The 22,234-nt window shown below is 33.7% G+C and overlaps 1 protein-coding gene across 1 annotated transcript in view; it reads left to right on the top strand.

Moving 5' to 3' along the window:
- LOC128218260 (trichohyalin-like) overlaps window positions 1-14,187 on the top strand; it is a 37,273-nt gene extending 23,086 nt beyond the window's left edge. Inside the window, exons 36-50 of the mRNA XM_052925875.1 lie at window positions 107-269; window positions 493-675; window positions 1,527-1,746; window positions 2,111-2,259; window positions 3,441-3,565; window positions 3,899-4,091; window positions 4,395-4,537; window positions 5,071-5,278; window positions 5,653-5,729; window positions 6,111-6,296; window positions 8,007-8,150; window positions 8,382-8,531; window positions 9,022-9,126; window positions 10,623-10,709; window positions 12,950-14,187. Coding sequence (XP_052781835.1) covers window positions 107-269; window positions 493-675; window positions 1,527-1,746; window positions 2,111-2,259; window positions 3,441-3,565; window positions 3,899-4,091; window positions 4,395-4,537; window positions 5,071-5,278; window positions 5,653-5,729; window positions 6,111-6,296; window positions 8,007-8,150; window positions 8,382-8,531; window positions 9,022-9,126; window positions 10,623-10,709; window positions 12,950-12,970 — 2,154 coding nt within the window. The 3' untranslated portion in view covers window positions 12,971-14,187. The remainder of the gene's footprint in view (window positions 1-106; window positions 270-492; window positions 676-1,526; window positions 1,747-2,110; window positions 2,260-3,440; window positions 3,566-3,898; window positions 4,092-4,394; window positions 4,538-5,070; window positions 5,279-5,652; window positions 5,730-6,110; window positions 6,297-8,006; window positions 8,151-8,381; window positions 8,532-9,021; window positions 9,127-10,622; window positions 10,710-12,949) is intronic.
- Window positions 14,188-22,234: the final 8,047 nt, after the last annotated feature.

Genomic DNA, 22,234 nt, shown 5'->3' on the forward strand with positions numbered 1-22,234 from the left:
AGTCAGCCCCGAAGGTGCATGGCTTACGCCTCGGTCTATATACACCTTATAATGTCATATGGCCCTTAATGGTATGTAATAGTTTTTAATATTTATGTTCATACAGGCCTTAATGAAGGAGTTAGGAGAGACAGAGTGGAATCACCTCTCAGAGAAACAGCGACAACAGAAGCTTATTGAGATGAAGCTTAAGGAGCGACAACTAAGGCGGGCTGGGAAATTTGACGAGATTGCAGACCTGATTGGGGCTCACCTAGAAAATGAGAAATGTACGTTGATAGTTTGCATTTGAATTTGAATTATTTCAAACTAATAAATACCAAGATTTTCAAGACAAGTTTTGCCTTGATAACACATTTTGTGACTTAAGAACAGTGTTGAAAGGCTGTTGACTCTTACCCTTTTATACAATAGTTATAAGCATTATTTTATCTAATACTGTTGTATTTATGTGTCAAATATAATAAAATTAAGACAACGTTAACATTCTAGTGCTTGATGAGATGGTCGTGGAAACGGCCAAGCAGCAGCGAGAACGTCTCGAGGCTCGGTTGGCACGACGACGACAGGTGGTGGCTGAACGTGAGGCTGAAGGCCTTGAGACAGATGATGCAACTATCGATGGCATCATGGAGCAGGAAGAGGAAGAGGAAAGGAAAGTTAGGCGGAGGGTGAGTATGCAGGCTAGAAATTGGATTAAGTAGACTTTCATGTACATGCGTGGTCTGGGTCTCTGTATAACTCCTCCAAGAATGGTCAGTGTATGTCTTAACTCAATGTTAAGTACTACGAGCCTCACTCAGGGGACAGGGCTTATTAGCTAAGATGTTGGCCATTGGACCACTTCAGTCCATATATTGTTCAAGAAAAGAAAGTCTTACCATTGTTGCCTAACTTACAGGATTTATGGAAGAATTAAATCCATGCTTCATAGAATTCCTTGTTATTAAAAATGTCAAAGTTTGTTATTGTATATTAACAAATAACTTGTTTATCCTTAGTTTAAATAGCAGCAGTTCAGTCAACTTTAAAACTATGCTTTTAATCACTTTGCATGTTGACACAAACGTCACTACAGTGACTAATGTCCATCAGAAACAACCTCATAAATGCTCTTTTATTAAACATATTATGAATGCAACATGTCAATTAGATGACAATTTTTTGTAGTAAAAAACAAACAAAAAATAGAATGAATTTCGAAATTACATTAACAATTAAACACTGAAGTTGAAGACTTTAACTTTGTAGAATAAAAAATAATTTGAATTTAATATTTTTGTTTATATTTTTTAAGATGTTGTCTTTTAAGGCATTATATTTTTAAGGGATTAGAATTTTGCATTTTGGTAAATCACTAAGTGTAAACCCATGAAGCATTACTTTAAGCTTTTTCTCATTTTCAAATTTGAAAAGTAATTATTTTGATTGTCTGAGGCATATTGCGTATTTTTTTATTTTTTTTAATCTGTTCGATGTAAAAACTGTGGCAGTTATTAATATTCCTACACGTTTCTTTAAACAAGAATATTTGGAGAATCTTCAAAGTAACTTCGATGCAGAGAAACGGCAGCTTCTACAGTCGCTGTCGAATCAGACGAACAAAGTCGAGCAGGAACGACAGCGGCAGATTGCACTTGCTCGTCTGAAACGAGATGAAAGACGGGCCAGACGGGGAGAGAAGTTAAATGAGGTCGTCATGATCATACAGCAGAGCAAGGAGGGTGACAAGCGGAGGGAACAGACGTGAGTCTTGTGTTATATATCTGCACCAATGTAAACAAAAGTGTAGAAAAGCAAACGTGTGAAACCTTATGAAACTCCTTTGAATAATTCTTATAAGAAACAAATATCGGCTAGGAGAAAATGAGAAAAGAGAAAGAAATTCCTCCTAGAGTATTTTCAAAGCACTACATGAAGATATTTTTTTACCAAATAAGACTGTTAGCCTTCAATCCAAATCATGCTAAACAGAAGTTTATCCACTTTAGGTAATTAAAAGTCAATCATGCATTTGTTTGTGAAACAAGGGATGAACTGATGGTCCACAAAACAATTTGAGGAAGCGGAACAAAAAGACAGCTATAACACTATAATTCTCTATTTACAGAATCACAGCTGAGCGGGATCGTCAGCGGAATGTAGCCAGGGAGAGATTGGAGGCCAGGAGAAATAGGCGGGGAAGAAAGTCAGGCATGAGTCAACATGGGAAGGAAGAGATGGACCCAGCACTAGCAGATGCCATCAGGGATATGGAAGGTTAGTTTTGGGGTTTCTTGACATTAGTATCAACTTTGGCCTATGTGCAATAATGATATACTGTGTCAAGAATACATTGTAAGTTAAGGAGAAATAATGAGACTCAGGAAAAAACATTGGCGGTTGATTGGAAGATAACACAGAACATCCACTGTTTTCAATCATGTTTCATGTTATGCCTCTTAATCAACTAAGAAAAACAAATAAATATTTTATCAATTATGGGGAGACATATTGTTTTTGCCCTCTCCATCCATAAGTCAGTCAGTCAGTTAGTTCATCCGTCAGTCTGTCTCTACATCACACTTTGTTTCAGCTCAATAGCTATAAAATGCTTGGACCTAGGAATTTCAGTAGATGACCCTTTTGATTTTGAGATCAGTAGGTCAAAGCTCAAGGTCAAAGTGACCTAGAGGTGAAATGAGTGTCTGCTCAATTAATGGAGATCCTTTGGGTCCAAGAGTTTCAGACTAAGTATGGGAGTTGGTCATTACTAGTAGATAACCCTTATTGATTTTGAGATCAGAAAGTCAAAGGTCAAGGTTGCGGTGACCTTCGGGTGAAAAACGATATGTTGGCAGTGACCTTGCAGTGAGCTGATTAATGGTTTCATCTCAATATCTACAGAATGTGTGCACACATGAACTTCATATTTGGTATGCCAGTTGTTCATGACTAGTAGATGAACCCTTTTGATTTTAAGATCAGTAGGTCAAAGGTTAAGGTTGCAATGACACTGAGGTGAAAAAATGGCTTCCATTTAATAACTAAAACTGTTCGGGCTTCATACTTTGTATACTAGTTGGTCATGATTAGTAGATGACCCCTATTGATTTTGAGGTCAGTAGGTCAAGGTCACATTAACCTTCAGGTGAATTATAGGTCATAAGTCCATACATCCTTCTTCGTTTCTGCTCAAACTTCATGTACATAATTGATCATTTCTTAGCTATGACAACACAATGGTGGAGGCAATTGCCGTTTCAAAAAGACTTTCTTTATCTTTGTATTGTTAAAGGGCTGATATGTTTATGAAAAATTGTGCACATTTTTGTACATTATCTGTAGAGACGTTTTGTTATTTTCTTTTAAACAAGGAGAAAGATCCATTAGATGGGTTTCAATTATGTAATGTGCCTCTTGGAAAAAAATAATCTCATTATCATTATGTACATTGCCAGGTTTGAGTATACAGGAGGCCCTTCTCACTACACTGGAGGTTAAGCAAGAGGAAGAACTTGACACCATGATGGGCCTCCTTGACATTGCCAAGGCAACACTGAGGCCTGCTGATAAGCCTGATGAGGTAAACACAGGTTTTAAGTGTGTCTAATTTTCTTTCTTTTTTATCTGAGTTGTCTTCAGTCATAGTTGTAAAGTTTTTATCTTTTATCATGTATCATTTGGTATGGCAATGGAATTGATTATTTGCTTGAAAATTTTCTGCATTTCATTCAAATAACTGTACCTGTGATTTAATGGGGTGTCGGTTTGAAAATGTCTAACAAAATATCCTTGTATTTAAAAAAATACTAGTTTCTCATAGTCTATGACCTTAAAATCACAAAGTTCTTAATAGGTCAAAACAATGACAGTAAAATAGTGAGATTCTTATTCCTATCATCAAAAATGACCTCAGGATTTGAAGCTGAGCCTGACACAATTAGAGCAGGACCACCAAAAGTGGCGTCGTCATTCCACCCAGCAGGTGGCAGAGCTTAACGAGTCAACCATGACACAGGAGCAGAGTGAGAACCACCTCGCCAACATTGCAGCTAATAAGTCCGACCAGCTAAAACTGCTGTCTGATGCTGTACACTGCAGAATGGAGGGTAACTGCCATAAAACAAAACTTGTCCTTAAAGTCCGTGACAAACACTATTTCTCAACCTCCTGGATGTGTGTAAATAAATCCGAAACTCCATATTTTTAAATGTTTACCTTGTCTGTAATAGTGATTTTCATTCTTTGACAATTCAGACAGAAACAAATTTAAATTTAACTCATCTTTTTTAATTGCTATCGAAAGTATTTAAAAGTTATTATATATTTTAATTTGCAACATCATGGATATTAGTAACACTTAAAGTTTAAATGTCTGATAGCAACTTGAAGTCATACCATTTGAATGTTAGTTGAGCGCCGCTACCTGAACAATGCGAGGTCAGATTTAGCGGGTGATGCTGTAGAGGAGGAAGTTGAGCTCACCATGGTAACAGACCTGCAGGAGAAACAGACGGCAGAGGGCCGAGGAGTTCAAAAACTACTCGAAAACCAGGTGAGCTTTCTATGGATATTAACAATTTAGTTTAGATGTTTGTGTTTTAGTCACATTTGACAATGAATTGTGTCATAAAGATCTGTAAATGGAAAAGCAAAAAGCAACCATTTTTATCAACAGCTGTTTCTTGTATATTTTAGTGCTGAAATGTAACACAATGATATTTTAACTACTGTGTGAACATTGTATTGATATGGGAAAATAAGTTTGTATACAAAATTGAAGGTAAAACATATGTATCTGTCCATAAGAGTTAGGAAAAGTACTTATTTAAACATCTCATATATAAATATGAATGACAAGATATGGTATTCATATGGTTAGGTGTCTGCATTTCCCCAAAAAAGTAATGGATTTGTGCCACACCTTCTCATTGGCTACTCAAAATGGACATCAGAACTGGTTTATCCCCAGAAAATATACTTGCTGGTAATGCACAATTTAATGAGCTTCAGGTTTAGTCACAATCAAGCTAAAATGTACAAGAATAATCTATACTGAAAACCTAAATTTTCATCATCTTTTGCCAGAATGAGGAAGTGTTGCGTGAGATGCGGCGAAGCCTGCACGTTGGATGCCGCGAGGGCTGGTACGACAATCTAACGGGCGCCATATTCCACCTGTCACACCCGGACCATGGCAGCGAAGACGAAGAGATGGTTGAGGAGAAGTTTGAAGAGAAACTTGCGGAGTTGGATCGTGAACTTGAAGAAGAGACAGAAAAAGCCATACAGTCAGGTAGGTGGTTGGCCAGAGAATTTCATGACAAAAATATTCTTACAGTTTGTTTTATACATAAAAATAGTTTTAGTACATGTATATTATAATTGAGGATTTGCTTTGCATGGTAGTTCAGTATCCTGTCAATCAGAAGAAAAGGGAATATGTTCAGCTACACTGCAAAATTTTCAGAATAGCTTTTCATAACCAGATATAAGTGCATTTCCAGTTTGAATATGATCTGAATAATTAGAACATTAAGTTTATGTAAAAGCTAATTTAGTTAAATAACACAATAAAGATAAAGATAATATTTGTCTGTAATCAGTTTAAATATGTATTGCATTGTGTGTAATGTATGTCTGTTACACTATATATATGTGTTTCTTCAGCTCGAGCCCTGGGAGATGACGTGGATATAGACGCTATACGCAGACAGCTCCTTGAGGAGCATGAGCAAGCCAAACAGGTAACTATGCAGGGAACCAATTTTTTTTATCAGAGATCATTTAGGTCTCCAAAAATATGTTGCAGGAGAATACACTTTATCTGCATTACCACCAGAAATAGAGTATTGAAAGTGAGTGTTTTATTGACTGAAAATCAAAGGCAACCACTGAATGCTGATTCTGATAAATGATTGAATATGAAATTGTAGAACTTACATGTTGGTGACTGTGGCTAGAGAGCAAAGGAACTTTTGAAGATGAATTCATACAAATAAAATTAGAACCCTTTTTCGAGAATACATAAATTTAAAAAAAATCTTAACAAAACATGCATGATTGTTTCTTTACAATCTGCTTTCATTTACTTTTGAAGACACTGAAGTAATCTTTTTTTCCTTAAGAAACTGTTATCAGAGAAGGACAACCAGAAGGAGGCAATGCGACGTAAACTGGAGGCACGTCGTCTTAACAAGGAGCAGAAAGATTGGGAGGATTACAGTACGCGTGCACTGCTCCGTCAGGCTGCAGAGGTGAAGAGGCATATTGAGAATAGTGTCACACAGGAGAAGGGACGGCAGTCTAATGTGGTGAGTGATTAAATGGATTGAGAGGTTTTTTATTAAAGGATTTGGAACTGTTTGTTTATCATGCAGTTAAATTAGGAAGTCATATCTACAGATGTTTAATCTTGTCAGTTTTTGATATTCTTCAAGCTTTAAAAAAATAATATGGGTAAATTTTCTTTGTGTTAGAAAAAAATATGCCAGTCACACTGTTATTTCACATGCTCATCCGGAAGTGGGATTTGCACTCAAGTTTACGAGTTACAAGTTTATTTCAAAGAACACAGAGAACGTATAAGAGTATATGAGACAAAGAAAAACATAAGAACAAAGTTATTTAAAGAAAAAAACATGCAATATACACAAAAAAGCAATAGATGACAGGAGAAAAATGTTTAACAATGCTTTAAACGAACATGTGTGATATTAATAAGATTTAAGTTAACTCTAATTGCTGTTTGCAAGCAAGTATATATGAATTGACAGTTAAAAAGTATTTATTTCTTTTACAAACTGGCATAATTTTATATATTTGTTTCCTAAACATAGTCAAGATATAAATTTGATTACCATACATATGGATTTGAAATTGTAAGATCACTACATTCAAGTAGTAAGTGATACTTGTCTCCAATACTACTGTCAATTTGGTACATCAAACATCCAGCTGCCGGTTTTGATTGGAAGGCGAATGTTTCTGGTTTGAAAATTTACCATTTACTTTAACGATTTGTAAGGAGTAGCTAATTCCAGCTGTAGAGAATGTATGATTGAAATGATTATTTTAAAGTATTTGGTTTACCAGTATCATCATTCATATCATCAGCATAGGCATTTCTAAAAAAGTTTCTAACAAACTTAGCAGCAATAATTGTTTTCTTTTGTTATTTAAAATTTTCCAAAATTCTTCCGATTTGGGGTTTTGAACTATTTTAGTTGAGTTATATTCAAGTTTTTAAATGTTTTGTAAGAACTTCAGTGATTGTCTTTATAGAATTACTTGCATGTCGAAACAAATCCTTCTTATTGTCACAGCTTCTTAATTGTATAAATATTTTGTCTTATGCATTTTTTTATATTATTGCTACAATTTTAATTAATCCTTTTTGGTTTATTTTGATTGTTTTTGCTTTCTACACATCTAGATTTCTTAACAATAAAACTCTTTGTACTACTTGTATGATGAACATCGTTAATACTTTCATCAATTTTATCAACAGCATGAACAGATTACATACTATTTTACGTCTACGGCCCAAAAATTGTTGAAAATTTTGTTTAGTTTAGGTAGTTTCTCAACATCAATATTTGAAACAAAAATATTTTATTTTCCGTCATCCAAAATCGTCTTTGAGAATAATTTTATTTATATGCTTATTATCATATTTTTTCATTATTAAACATCACTTCAACAGGTCAATGTACATCTGATAGAAGGGATAAAAATTCTAACTCTTTTAAGCTTAAGATGCTGTGAAATAAAGTCAGTGAACACATAAAGTATTTCACTGTGCTAATACCTGTACATGTAATATTAACATTTCCCTTCACTCTTCTTTTAAGTATATATAATCTTATTTGGTGCAAAAGGTCTATCAGCATGCACCCATCATTATTGGGCATTGGCACTCAACACATACTGCTTTTCATTATTAACTTGATTATCACATTTGTCTCACATCATTTCATTCTAAAGTGAATACTTGTATGCCAGCATCTTTTCCTGTTTACCAGTTGCAACAGAAGTTGGCCGAGCGTCGTTACGCAAGACGTGAGGCAAAGAGCATGAAGGAATCAGATACCCGGGAGAATACACTTGACCTTCAGGACAACAAGAATAGGGCCATCAGTAGCAGGGGCAGCAATGAAACTCCTCTGGTAAACTATTTGACTATATCATAATCTGATTTAAACCTATTGCACAATATACAAGTGTTGAAAGTGAGAAACTATTTTTTTCTGATATTTAGCTAGGATTCCAAATTTTAAAGTGCTCCTTTTTTGTACTAGCAAAAATATTGTCAGTAAAACAACACATTGCAAGCTATCAGTTTTTAAATATAAAGTAAGTAACTATATGATATCACATCTTTGATGCCTTTCTTCCAGCCGCCATTTGGAGGAATGCGCCGTGAGAAGACAGTTGTGGATGTTGAGGTGAGCGACGAACAGAAGGCCGCCCTCTTGTCACAGATGGTCCAACACCAGAAGAACCTGCAGAGCAAGATCACTGAACAACAGAGGAAACAAGAGGAAATGGTACGGTATCCTTAAAATAATTGAGACATTGTGAGGCAGATCTTTTTAAGACTTGTGTTAATTGTTATTTTTACAGTTGTTAGTGTTTGATTACATGTGATGAGTAGTGACAGTGGTGAAGCCATCTGTTGTGTTTGTTATGTTTTGGGTTGCGGTCAGTGTCAAAAACTGCCTCCTTAATTGTAGATCTTGTTTAATGATTAAGTAATAAATAGTATATTTATGGTAAGGAGGTAAATTTTGAGGTGGAAAGGTGTGATATTACATTTGTACACCCCCACTCTTTCGTTTTGCATCTGGTAATATTGATGCACAGTCATCCACCATGAGTGGAATGATGGTCTCTGCTTTTGTTACATAGGTGGGTTTTATGTACACATGTCTAGCTCATTTAAATAATTAAGATGCCTTAATGGGACATAGGTAATTTTTCAGTTGGTTACGAAAAGTATGAACTGCTATGATAAACACCTTTGTGTCTGTGTTTCAGTTGCGTCGACGTTTAGATGTGAGGAAAGGCCGTCAGACAGACGAGGCTGCCGAGGTCTTCAGCATCGGACAGCGGCAGAAAACCATCCTCGAAAAGACACAACAGGTTTGTTTTTGCAGTTTCAGGCTTAAAACTTTTAAACGTAAGCATGCATGGATTTAAACTACTGGGCTCTGGTGTGTTAATTTAAACCAGTCTGGCACACATTTAACCAGTCCAGCTAGCATGCAGGGTTTGTTCTAATGTTTAATTCTGTATCAATATTCATTCTTTATTCGACGCATAAGAACTGCAATAACCATAATCAAGTTTATTCTGTTATTTATGATATACCCATCATAACTCTACACTTCACAAATAATAGTAGTCGGTATTCCACAGCACTGCAATATGGCTTTGCTTACATCATAACAAATATAAATGGGTGATGTTAAAATGATGTCATTAAACAGAATACTGAATATTTAGTCATAAATGATTTTTGGTATGAAATTGTGTGTCTATTGAGTGATTTGAACTAGGAATGCATATGATAAAAGGTTTATTAGAAATGCGTTTTGATCTGTATTGTCATTTTTGACTCTCATGGATTTTTGCAGATTTTGATTGATATTTTGTGACTTGTGAAATCAGTATCTGAAAAAATCCATTTGAGTTGAATACAACCTCCTACATTAATTGCAGTTCTAACAACCCCATTTTATTAGTGAATTAATTTCTATAAAGACATGATTGTGTGTCTGTAAATTAGATCTTTTTGCATTATACTGCATGTTTTAGGAATAATTATCTTTTGCATCGCTGATCTATTGCTTGTTATATTTCAATGAACTCATAAATCATTTGAACAATTTGTATTCAGCTTTGTAACACAATCAAACAGGAGGCTGAAGTATAATTAGTTTCCCCGTAGTGATTTGCAGTAATTCATTTTAAAGTTGCACTTTTTAAGTTGTTTTTATTTTGACTGTCATAGACAAAGAGTGGAATTATTTAAATAGAAATTGCAAAATTATGTAGATGGAAAAATTCTTATGTTTTTTATACACATTCAAGATTTAGAGTATTTAAAGAGTGTAGTTTGCACAAGTAGAAATTGCAATATTATTTTTCTGTTTGAGATACAATTTAAACTTGTTTTACACGATGCAGTGTTTTTCACATTCTTATGATAGCAATGTATACCATATGAGAAATATATATTTGTGCTGGTGATAGCGTGCAAAAACTTTAACCTTTGCCATCATTCAAAAAAACTCTATTTATATTTTTTTAATGTAACTGGTACACACATAACCAATAATAATAATGCACATGTTCATCACTATTCAAAATTCTAGCTTTAATTCTCTTTTTCGAGTTTAAAAACAGACGAGTGTTTCAGTTCACTCTGCGGCACTCCTGTCAACTGTTTTGTGTTGCAAAAATCCATTAAAGGTATTGTTAATACCCTGATGCATCTTTATTGGTGTTGGGTCATCACTTAGAAACCATTCAAGATATTGATCCATTACTCTGGATGAAATACTTGTGGAGTTATTCACCCTTATTGAATGAAAAAACTTACTGTTTCCTTATTTTGTTGATGTGTTTAATACCAGGATGAGAAGGCTCGGCAGTTACAGACCATCCAGGAGCGAGTGATTCGCCAACGGGAGAAACGCTCACCCTCACCAGGCTTAAAAAAGGTGGGGTCTTGGTTTTAGTTGTATTTTAATCATAACCTCATTTGCTAGGTGTTTTATCTAAAATATTTACATTCCTCTAGACCTTAGTATCGGTGAATCTTGACATTCATATTGTATAACATGCACTGTGTTATGACGTCATTGTTTATTTCAATATTGCGCTCCGATTGGATTAGCATTATGTGATTTAACCAATGATATAAGACCTTACAAAAATCAGCAATTTTCTAAAACAAAGATGTGCTGTCGGTTACATTTCTTTAAGTACTACTCAATTGTAAAAGATAATGCTAATTTTTAATCATTATGAATAATTATTTAAAATGTTATATAAGTATTGATCACATTTTTACTTGCATTTATGCTGTATGAACGCAGTAGGACAAGCGAGCAAGTAACCAAAAAGCGCTAGCACGCTTCATGGAATTTGCTCGCTTGCTCTACTGCGTTCATACAGCATAAATGCAAGAAAAATTGCTATCAACAGTTAACTCTTTTATGCTACAAAGGAATTTTTAGCAAGATGATGTGTTTGTGTTTAAACAGAAAAAATAACAGTGAGCTACATCCTACATCATATATTTTAAGTAAATATGTTAAATTTAAAATAAGACCATTTATAAATCCTGAACTATAAAAGTAATGAAACTTAAGAGTAGAAATATTAACATGGCATTTTTTCTGCAAGATCAAGTATCAATGAAAGTTTTGACATTTAATGTAAATAATAGTGTTATTTAAACCATTGAATTAAAATATCATGTTGTTTTAAGCCCACTAAACGTTTTGATTGCTGTACTCTTGGAACTTCAAATCTAGAACCAGCAGCAAATTGTTTTATGCTGGTTAATTCTTTAATTTAGTCAAAGTTAACTTAACTGCTTATTGATTGGTCAATATTTATCCAATGATAACTATTAACCAATCAAATCAGTTTAATGAGGAAGCAGTATCCAGTAGATAACCTATGGACAATTTATCCAAGTGGCAGATCGGTAGTGGTAACACACTTGACTATCAATCCAGGGGTCGCAGGTTGATTCCCCATCGCATCACTAAAAATTACTAACTGTCTTCCGGGAGGGACGTTAAATGGGGGTCCCATGTGACAGTGCTATACACTGGTGCAAATAAAGTACTAGGGAAGCTCTAAGCAGGGTTACATTCTGTCTGTGCACTATGCTCCAAAAACCTAAAATGACTAACAATCTTAACGGAGCACTTGCCGAATGGGCATGGCCCAAGTGCGAGTATAAATAAGCTTACAAACACACTCCAAGTTTTATGGCTGCTGCAGTACAGACAGTAATCGAATAGTTATAAGGTCATTGGGTGGAATTTTTTGTCAATATTGCAGTTTGGCACCAACTTATTAAAATATTGTATTTCAGCTGACCACTATAACAGAACATTAGAATTACACAACCATTATCAGTTGTAAGCAAAGTGTGCACCTTTTTCCCTTTGTTAGTTTTTTATGAATTTTATATCATGTCAGTTTTGTGATTTAGATGTTGTTTCACAAAGTTTTCCTTCAAAACACAGTGCTGTGAAATATTTTATGTTGGACTTATATTGGGGACTTTGGGTTGAGAAAAAAAATATTTGGAAGCCTTTTTATCTCACTTGAATGTTGTTGTTTTTATATACAAAACTTGCTAACTAATTTATCCTTGAAAGTAAAGAAAAAACTATTTCACAGCACATGTATTTTGTAATTTTCAAGATAGTTCATTTATATTCTTTTTGTGAACTGTTAAAATGTTTGTCTCCCTGCCTTTAGCCTTTTCGCATGCGTCAGACCTGACCTACTTCAAACAAAAAAATATTGTATGTTTCTAAACCAGTAATTATATGTACCGTGGTAAAACCTTTTTTGTCTTTTCTTATTGCTTATGTCAATAGATGACAATAGAATTTCAATTGATTTTATTAAATGGAAAATCTGTGACTTGCATTTTATGTGCATACTCAAGTGAAGATATAATGTGGATTAAAGGTAGTGTTCAGTGTAAGTTGTAGCAAGTTGCTTATGTTTGCTTATTACCAGCCTAGATAGTGGCCTTCATAAGAAACCATATTTAGTCACTAAAAGTACTTTTGCTTATTACTGGGCTATTAAAGTAGAATTTGGATATTAAATGATTTTTGGGGGGAATTGGGGCCAATCTTCAAAAAATACTGCCATCCCAATGAATAAAATATAATTTATAACACTAAACTATTTATTATATTTTCAGATTCGAGGAAAGGAAAAGTAATAAGCTGAAAGGATGGTAAAACAAAAAGGCGTCTAGTCAGGATACTTGTTCCTTGACTGTGTCAGAAGATGTGACAAAGACAAAATCAAAATATTTTTTTATGTAAACAAAGGTCCTATGCAAAATAGTTTTTCATGTTGTTGTAACATGCACATATTTTCTGTTATAACAGGACATTTTGATAAGGTTGTATTGACATATTGTTTACATTTTGTTTTTGTATCTGTTTACAAATAGTTTGTCTAACTCACAAGGAGCAGAAACAAATTATTTTCTTATACTTATAAAAGCCAGTGTTACCATTGACTCTATATACATAAAGGCTTAAGTAAACAAAAACAAATTGTTTCTGCCCCCTGTGGTCTAACTACTGCATTTATTGAATTTTGCATTTAAAATGTATTAAAGAGTATGTACCTTATCAGGGCTTTGCACAAATAAAACATTTCATAAGCCTGTAATGTTTTCAAAGGATTAAGTTAATTGGATTTTAATTAAACGTTGAATACTTGTTACATTTTTTTTTCCATGTTTATAAGTTTTCTTGCATTTAAGTATTGCTTTCTTGCATTTCATAACTTTGTTTACAAGATACTTTTTTAAAGCTGTTTTTCTATATTTGCAGTTTTTGTTAATGTTGCAGAGTAAATAATGTATATTGAATGGTTTTTTGACATGTTTTCTTTACTTATCTGTAGGTTTTGTTGGCATTTTGGCTGGTGATTTATTCCTAACCTATTTGTTGTATATAGTCTGTGATATATATGAAAATTGTGATTTGATGTGATGCAGTTAGTACAGCAAACACATGCAACGTTATTGTGATATTATAGAACCAATAATGACAATCGTTACCCATGTGAACAGTTTGTAATTAGTTAATTAATAATTTCCAAAAATAGCTCAATCATGTTGTAAACTTTTCTCTTCTCAGTCTATATATATTGCAAAAAAGAATGTTTCAATAATGAAACTAAGTTATAAATACTATCTTGAATGATTTTATTCAAATCATATTGTACATATCTTTATTTAAAATTAATAAGAATATACAACTACAGATATACATTATTGTGTAATTTTTTGAAAATCTACTACACAAAAACATTTAAAATTGTTATGCAGTTAATGCTTTTATAAAAATGATTATTCAGCTTATAAAATGTTGATATCTTAATTAACGCAGCAGGCCTGTGCTTTTATTGTTTCAAAATAAACAAAATAACATCCTAGTTGTGTTTAGTTTTTTTCCCTCTTCGTTTTCTTCACCATCCACCGAGATTGCATTTTCTGAAATAGGTTTGTGTTTATTTACAAAGTTAGGTGTTTATCTATACATTTGTCAACCTTGACCTTTAGATTACATATTTATGATGTTTTTTCCCCCTGTTGAATGATATGTATCAGTGTGAGATTAAAGGTAAAAGATGCACTCTCACAGATTGACAGTTTTCACATATGTTTTAGTTTTTGTCTCACAGCTGATTTTGTTATAAATGCCTTCATTTTAGTCATATAACTCACAATAGAACACGTCTCAATTTTGGGGAAAACTGCCAAATAACTCCTTTTTCATAAAGTATTAGTAGTGCTTTTGCCATAGCAATTTTCAAACGTAAATATGAACTGATCTTTTGTTAGAAGTCTTTTACCCAAATTTTGCTCATTCTAAGACAAAAAATAAAAGTTGTTGAAACTGTCGATCTGTGAGAGTGCAGCTTTATAGTAAAACATCGGAACCAAATCAAATTATATTAATCAAGATATGTACCTTATCAGAGAAATATAATTTTCAACGTTCATGTAAAACCATTCTCATCCATCAGAGGTTTGATAACGATTATAGTATCTTGTATAAAATGTAATAAGCGCTGGGTGGCGTTTAAAAGGCACGAATTATGTGTGCGCATTAGAATTTAAAAGCATTTAGCTTTAGGGAATCGTTCACATCGATTAAATTGATTGTTAAATTTTACAAGAAAATGTTCATGGTGAAAATTTGCTATATAATGTAATTTGATCACATTAATGATCAAGTCTCCAAAGAACATAGCGATATCATATACATTTGTACTCCATATCTCACGTATACATGAAACATATAATTGATATGTTTTCTATTTATCATTACTAAGAAGTTTACAGTAGATGACGCCCGACAACGAGTTCTCCCTCAAAAAGAGAAATTGATCTGTTTTCCCTCTGCCAGTCGACCACGTCTGTATAAAGCTGCATTTTCTGTCAAGCAAGTTGTTACCTAAACTTACTTTGCTCATGTTGCAAGTTCATGCTTCTAAGCTTCACCGGGTTTCCCCAAGTGCTTTTCTATGATATTTCCAAAACTATCATTAAAATGGTATTGATTTTGTTGTTTTGTATAGGAGGTTATTATTTATAATGGTAATTAGGGAACATGTAGACGTGAACGATTTATCAATATTCACTGTGCGCAGATTAACTTTTTGTGAATCTTCTTCAATGTAATACATAAATAATTCTTTACGAACCATAACCTGTATACTTCTGAACCAAAGTTCAGTACGGTTTGTTTTAATTAAATATAATCTATACTGATATTCCTGTACATAGTCACAATCCATGCACTCGTATTTTCATAAAATTTGAAACATTTAATATGAACTATGTAAAGGTTAAAGGTTTTAAACTTAAGAATTTATTTCGGTGAACGCATGCTTTCCCTTACAATCTTAAACCATTACTAACATATATTGTGCAATTATGAACTCCAACGATCGTTGTTTGCAGGAGAATGGTGAATACTGGTTACAGTTAGAACCAATAATTGACTGTAATGCGCTGGAATCCCAGCATATACATGGTGCTTAGAAATTAGATACTGTAAAATGTACATGGCGCTTTGTCGCGCTGAAATTATACATGTTCCTTGTTTTATTTAGTAATATTTGTAATATGACATTTTTCACGTATACACAGACCTTCGATGGTCATGTAAATGCCCTTACCCTTGACACGTATAACTTGGGCGAACATATGCTATTGAAAACAGAGCGTAGGCAGTGGCGTAGCTACATATATCCTTGTAGGCCTGGGTCTACAACTATTTTGAAAATTGAAAAAAATGAATAACTCCAAAACGCAATAAAAACAACTCAAAATATGTATATAACGAAGCAAGGTTTATTTAAACTATCTGCTAGGTGTATTGCTTGATGTTATTGTAATCATTGCATATATATTTAAGTTTGTGTAATGTGCATATAAAATGGATGTAATTGTGCGTTTTTTTTTCTTGGAATGCTCCCAAATTGCACTGTTTTGTTTCTAATTTAGAAAGAAATCTTTGGGTTGGGTAACCCCGAACCATCGGGCCTACAAGTTTTTAAGGCCTCGCTACGCCCCAAGTAGGCGGTTTTCAGAAACTAGTTCCCGCTTTGATTGTCAAATTTCCAAGTGAAATACCCTTTTTCAAATAAACCATTGTCTTCCGGGTATTTAAAGTAACGTCTTGTGTTATTCCACAACCTGTTATGTCGCAAACGTCGGTGACTGGGCCGGACTAGCAATTTCGTTTTACGCAGTATATTCATTTGTTAAAAAGTGTAATTTGAAAGTTGGTCAGATGACTGCGCTAACATCCGCTTGTTCGTGTGGGGCATACGCCCTTGCCGCGACAATGTTCTACAATTTTTTTTTTAAAAGAAGTGGATTACCAACCATGTTTTTGGGCTTAGTTATAGGACTTATGTTGGACACTGCTCTCATTCCATCCGAAGTGTCAGCCTTTTGTTTAACCATAGCAGCCATTATATTAATGAAAAACGCTGAATGGATCGTGAGCGCCTTTAAAATGGACGTGTTCCTTGCGTTTCTCTTCGCTATATGTAACGTACGTTACGGTTTGTTTGATTGGCATGTTTCTTCATCTGTTAATAGTTATTTCAGTGCCCTTACAGTGCCCTTTCTTGCCATCAAGTCGTGCAGCGTGCCCTGGGAAATGGCGCGAGTGCTATTAGCCGCCATTCCTCAGTTCCTCCGAAAACCAACATGGCTAAAAGCCAAACTACAAGGACTACGCAGCAAGCTGGGTCCGATGTACGTTCTCTTTGTTGCATCTTACTTCTTCAGTAGATGGGGCAGCCATGGCAACATGTTGGCAGATATGTTTGGACTTTTCGTTGCCGTGGTAGCGTTGATTGCCGGAACCGTGTTTCGTCCTGACAACGTCACCGTGTTTGACCTGTTCAGGGTCAGGTCGACGCGTTCTAAACGCCTGCGTTTGCACGGACAGTGTATGATCGTATCATTTGCTTCATGTAGTTTGATGTTTGTAACTTCTTTGTCGGCATAAACGTGTATGTCTGTTTAAATTTATAAGCATTTATTTATCGTGGGCGAGATGTTAAATAAGGGACAACTGATTTCCTTCTTGTTATTGATCATCATATTTTTTACTATTGAAGATGGGCATTAAATGTTGCTGTTAATATAAAATATAATTATATTTTTCTTCAATGCATCTTAAAAGTCAATAGTGCCATACTTTCCTTTTTATTGCTTATTTATGAAATTTTGTTAACTGGCAATGACTCATTATACATAATAAATCAAGATTTGAATATCATATGGTATGTTTACGTACAAATATCTCATATATCAAATATAGGTTTAACCATGAATATGTAAATAGAGCGATACATTTTCTAAAAATTCATATACCTAGTATTTATATATTAAGTACACTCGTTACGTATTTGTTATGAATAAAACTTTTCAAATGTCTACCGGCTTACTATTTCATCATGCATGTAGTGTCATTGCAAAATGCACATTTTTAATGTATAATTTGCCAACTTTCTTTCAATGTGAATTTTAAAAGATTGGTACTTTTTTCTTTTAAATGCACCAACAAAACGGCAAACTATGCTATTAAACGTACATGAGCTGACCGTCCAGCCGACAAAACTAGTTGATGTTAACACTGTATACAGTGCTCTAATCCATGCATCTTGCTTTTTTGGAATTGTACCCATGAATTATATTTAAAACGATATGCTTTTATTTCCAGGCTACCAGCTTATTGTTATGTTGTGGTATGCTGTATATGTTTGTTATTCATGCCGGAAATAACTTATGAGCTAACGTTTCTTGTTATCATAAACCAGACTTTAAAAAAAAGATTATTGTATCTTGTAATCATTACGATTTTACTTCATGTCATCTTACTGACTTAGAATAATACCTCACTGGCTGACACATTGTCCATGGAAAATCTGAGTGTACCACGTCAAGGAATTCCTCAAGATCGTAAACAATGCAGAACAATAACAATTCTAAGTCATCCTGAAAAAATATTCACATCATTTAAGGAATGAATTGCGGGGTTGATGTCATTATCGGGGTATATTGTTATGCAATGAATTACGATCCGAACATATCCGAAGAAGAATTGCCGAAAAAAAAGGAATGGAAGTTGAGGTGTTAATATTGTTAAATAAAAACAATAAAAAGATATATGGAAGAAAATACTAAACTTAAAGAAAACCAAGCTCGATTTATGGCAAAATACGCAAGGACTGATTTTGTTTGTTATTTGTTTGTATAGTATAAACTAGCAGATCTACTTAGTACGGGCTGGAAAAAATATATAATGCTGTTATATCGATTTCTCCAATGCATTTGACAATAATGACAGTTTTTATTTGAGGAAAAAAACTACTCGAGTATGGCATACCAGGCAAGTTTATACGTATTATATACAATTTGTATAGCGCTTTTAAATCCTGTGTTTCTGATGAGAATAACATGCTATCACCATTCTTTGAAAGTAAAAAGGGTGTGCGGCAAGGGGAAAATATGTCACCGGTAATGTTCGCAATTTATCTGAATGATTTGGCATCCTTTCACCTTTATCTGAACAATACAAGTCGAAATAAGTGTACGCAACATACAAAACTTGGTCATCTATCTAAATTTAAAATACTCACCCTACTTTACGCTGACGATACCAGCGCTACTAAGCGAAACTGAAACACATTTGTAAAAAATGATTTATGATTAATTATTATTGCATCGATTAAACAAAGGTAGTTGTTTTGGCACTAACCGGCTCGCTATAAATAGCAGGAGACAATATAGTACAAGAAAAAAAAACATTCTTAATGTTTAAGCCTAGACCTTAATGATCGCCTCTCTTGAACATGTAGCCCGTATTCCAAATAATGATGGTTATTCAATAGTATTCAAAAAGGTTGATATTTTAACTAAAAACTTAAAATAATTATGTGTGTTTAAAAATGATGTAATTCATGTGAATTATATGTCTATAAGCAAAACATTACTTTTGTTGACAGTTTAAGATCATATTATTGTTTTTAAAAAGTTTTCCGCAAACCATTTTTCTTGCCAGTCTATATATTGCATGAACTATTTTTCAATCAAGAAACTTAGTTAGAAACTTACTTAGTTAGAAATTTTGTTCGACTTAAGCATGAAAAGCTCATCGTCACAACAATATGTATAGTAACAAAAGACATGGCATGTGACAATTATAATATAAGTTCGATTAATAAATCAATCATAAGTTTGATATAAATATTGTGAGAGTAGGTATAACAATACCAAGAATGTTATCGATATTAAGGTATAATATGAAAAGGTAATGCTTTCGATGATATATAGATATTAACCATCCACCTAGATTGCATTTTCCGAAATTGGGTTGTGTTTATTTACAAATTCCAAAGTTAAAAGTTTATCTCTGCACTTATCAACACTAATAGTTATTTAGTGTTGATAAGTGCAGAGATAAACTTTTAACTTTGGAATTTGTAAAATAACATGTAATACATGTCTACGAAGTTTTTGCCAATGTTAAATGACATATATCGGTTTTGAGATTAAAGATTACTTTTAAACAAAAACCAAAGACAGGCCAGTTAATCAATTTATCGATATGTTCCTAATCAGGGAACATGTGCACGTGAACGATTTATCATTATCCACAGTGTGCAGATATGCACATGTAAGTAGAATGACTACCAAGAAAAACCTGCCAATGCACACTCGACGTTTGTATTATTAATTTACTCTGGCACATCTACTCATTACGAGTACTACAACTACATGCATTATTACAACGTAACAATCATTCTGAAGGAACCATATAACTTGTACACTCGTATGCGTGATGAATGTATACGTCATAACAAAAGTTCAGCACGGTTTGTTTAATTCTATATACAATGTAATATATATGTTACCAATTGGCTCCAGCTCCCTGGCTTTGGCTTCAGCTCAACCCAGAAAAGGAGTATAAACATGCTTATTCCGGTAATCAGGCGGTCATTTTTATTCCCGATAAAATAAAAGCACTCGATAATACTGGCTTTATCTTAAATGTAAGCTTCTTGAATGAAATTCAGCTGAAAATTGGTGAAAATGTTCTACTTTCGTTTGTAAACATTGATGTGTTTGATGGGAGAATCGGTTTTATAACTCCATAAACAATATGTTTACAAAATAACCCACATACGTGTGAAGATTAAACATATTTATATGGCACTGCATTCCCCGATTTCTCAAATAAGCCCTCATAATTGTGATATTAGATAAAATAACGAATCATACTTACGTTTTACGATGATATCCGTTCTTTTGCTCTAGCTCGGAAGTGTCATTGGCTCCTTTTTATACGCAGCTCCTAAAAGAGCTGGAGCCACTGTTTCGCAACCGTGTATACCTTGGAGAAATTATTTCTTTCCCCAATTCGGTGGAAGAGATTTCAATATTTGAAAGCTGTGCACAACTTTTGACCTTAAGTGTAGATGAAACTATCAACTACAGCAGTGCGTGGGAAATGTAGTCTCCATATGGGACATTACGGTGTCATGCATTTACTAAATTTAGAGTTATCTGTGGCATGTTTCAGAAATCCATTTCGTCTTTCGTCGGACATTTTTTTGTGCTTAGTCGTAAAATATGTACATGTACTTTGCATTCAACGCGTTGAATGTTGTAATCATATGTAACAGGCTGCACGTGTAGACAGCATTTCAATAACATTTCGATGTTTTATTTAAACAATATGGGGGAATTTCCGTTGTTATATTTTAATTAGATTTTTTTCATTGCACCATGAACATTGTTACAGTTAAAGGTTATAATTATGGATTTTACATTAATTTTGGTAAATCTGTCGAGCTTGGTGGTCGAGATAATATAGTGTATACTGACCAAGCCTCTGCTAATGTACCATTCACATGGTTAAACTCAATAACGGCTGTGATTATTTATCGAAATCAAAATATTGCCTCTTCTATTGGACAAACTATAATACCGACCACTGTTTAAACAGTGTATATGTATACGTACAGTGCACTTACGAAGACGAACAAACGTTTATCCAATAAACGCGCTGCATTGCGCTGGAATCCCAGCATACCTACTGGTGTTTAGAAAATAGATACTATAAAATGTACATGGCGATATATCGCGCTGAAATGATAGTGTTTTTTCCTCCAGTAAAAAAATATCTGCAAAATTATCTACTATCATTTTATGCAATGTTAATGTAGATGCACTTGTCCTTGACAAGTATACTATTCGTGCACCGGTATTATTGAAAACCGAAAGCCGTTAGGTTTTTAGAAAACCATTCCCGCCATAATTGTAAACTTTCCAAGTGGAAACGAGTCAATATTTTTTTTTGCAACATTTTCATTTGTCAATTTAAAGAAAAAATAAGTCCTCTCGAACCAATTCTTTGGTCTATTTACATGTTTATATGGGCAAATCTGATACAGTTAAACATAAATAGACCCTTAATTAACTCTGTGTAGTACTATATGTGGCAAAGTAATGAGCCACCAATTACTAGTTTCCTTGATGTAACAAATTTTTAAATAGAGATTAATAAACTATTATTAAAGCAAAACTAGGATTTTATTACCTCTTATCATCAGAAATGTTCTTGTTTTTTAATAAATGAAAACAAATCTGCAAAACCATCGCAGTGTTTGATATGTTACTTATGTACACATTAGCATTTTAATTTTCACAATAAATGACATATAAAATTCATTCTTTTGAACTGCGAACAACATCCTTAGTTTCATTTTCATTCTCAGTCATTGTGTTTACATAGATCTTCTTCATTGAGCAGGAAAATTGACTGTTTTTGAAATATAACCAAAATAAATGTCCAAAAACATGGTATGTTATGTCAAGGAATCGACGTTACATAAGGGACTAGTATTGTTACTGCAAGGAATTTTGAACAAACAA

This window comes from Mya arenaria, chromosome 14 (genome assembly GCF_026914265.1).
Source record: "Mya arenaria isolate MELC-2E11 chromosome 14, ASM2691426v1".
Taxonomy (NCBI): domain Eukaryota; kingdom Metazoa; phylum Mollusca; class Bivalvia; order Myida; family Myidae; genus Mya; species Mya arenaria.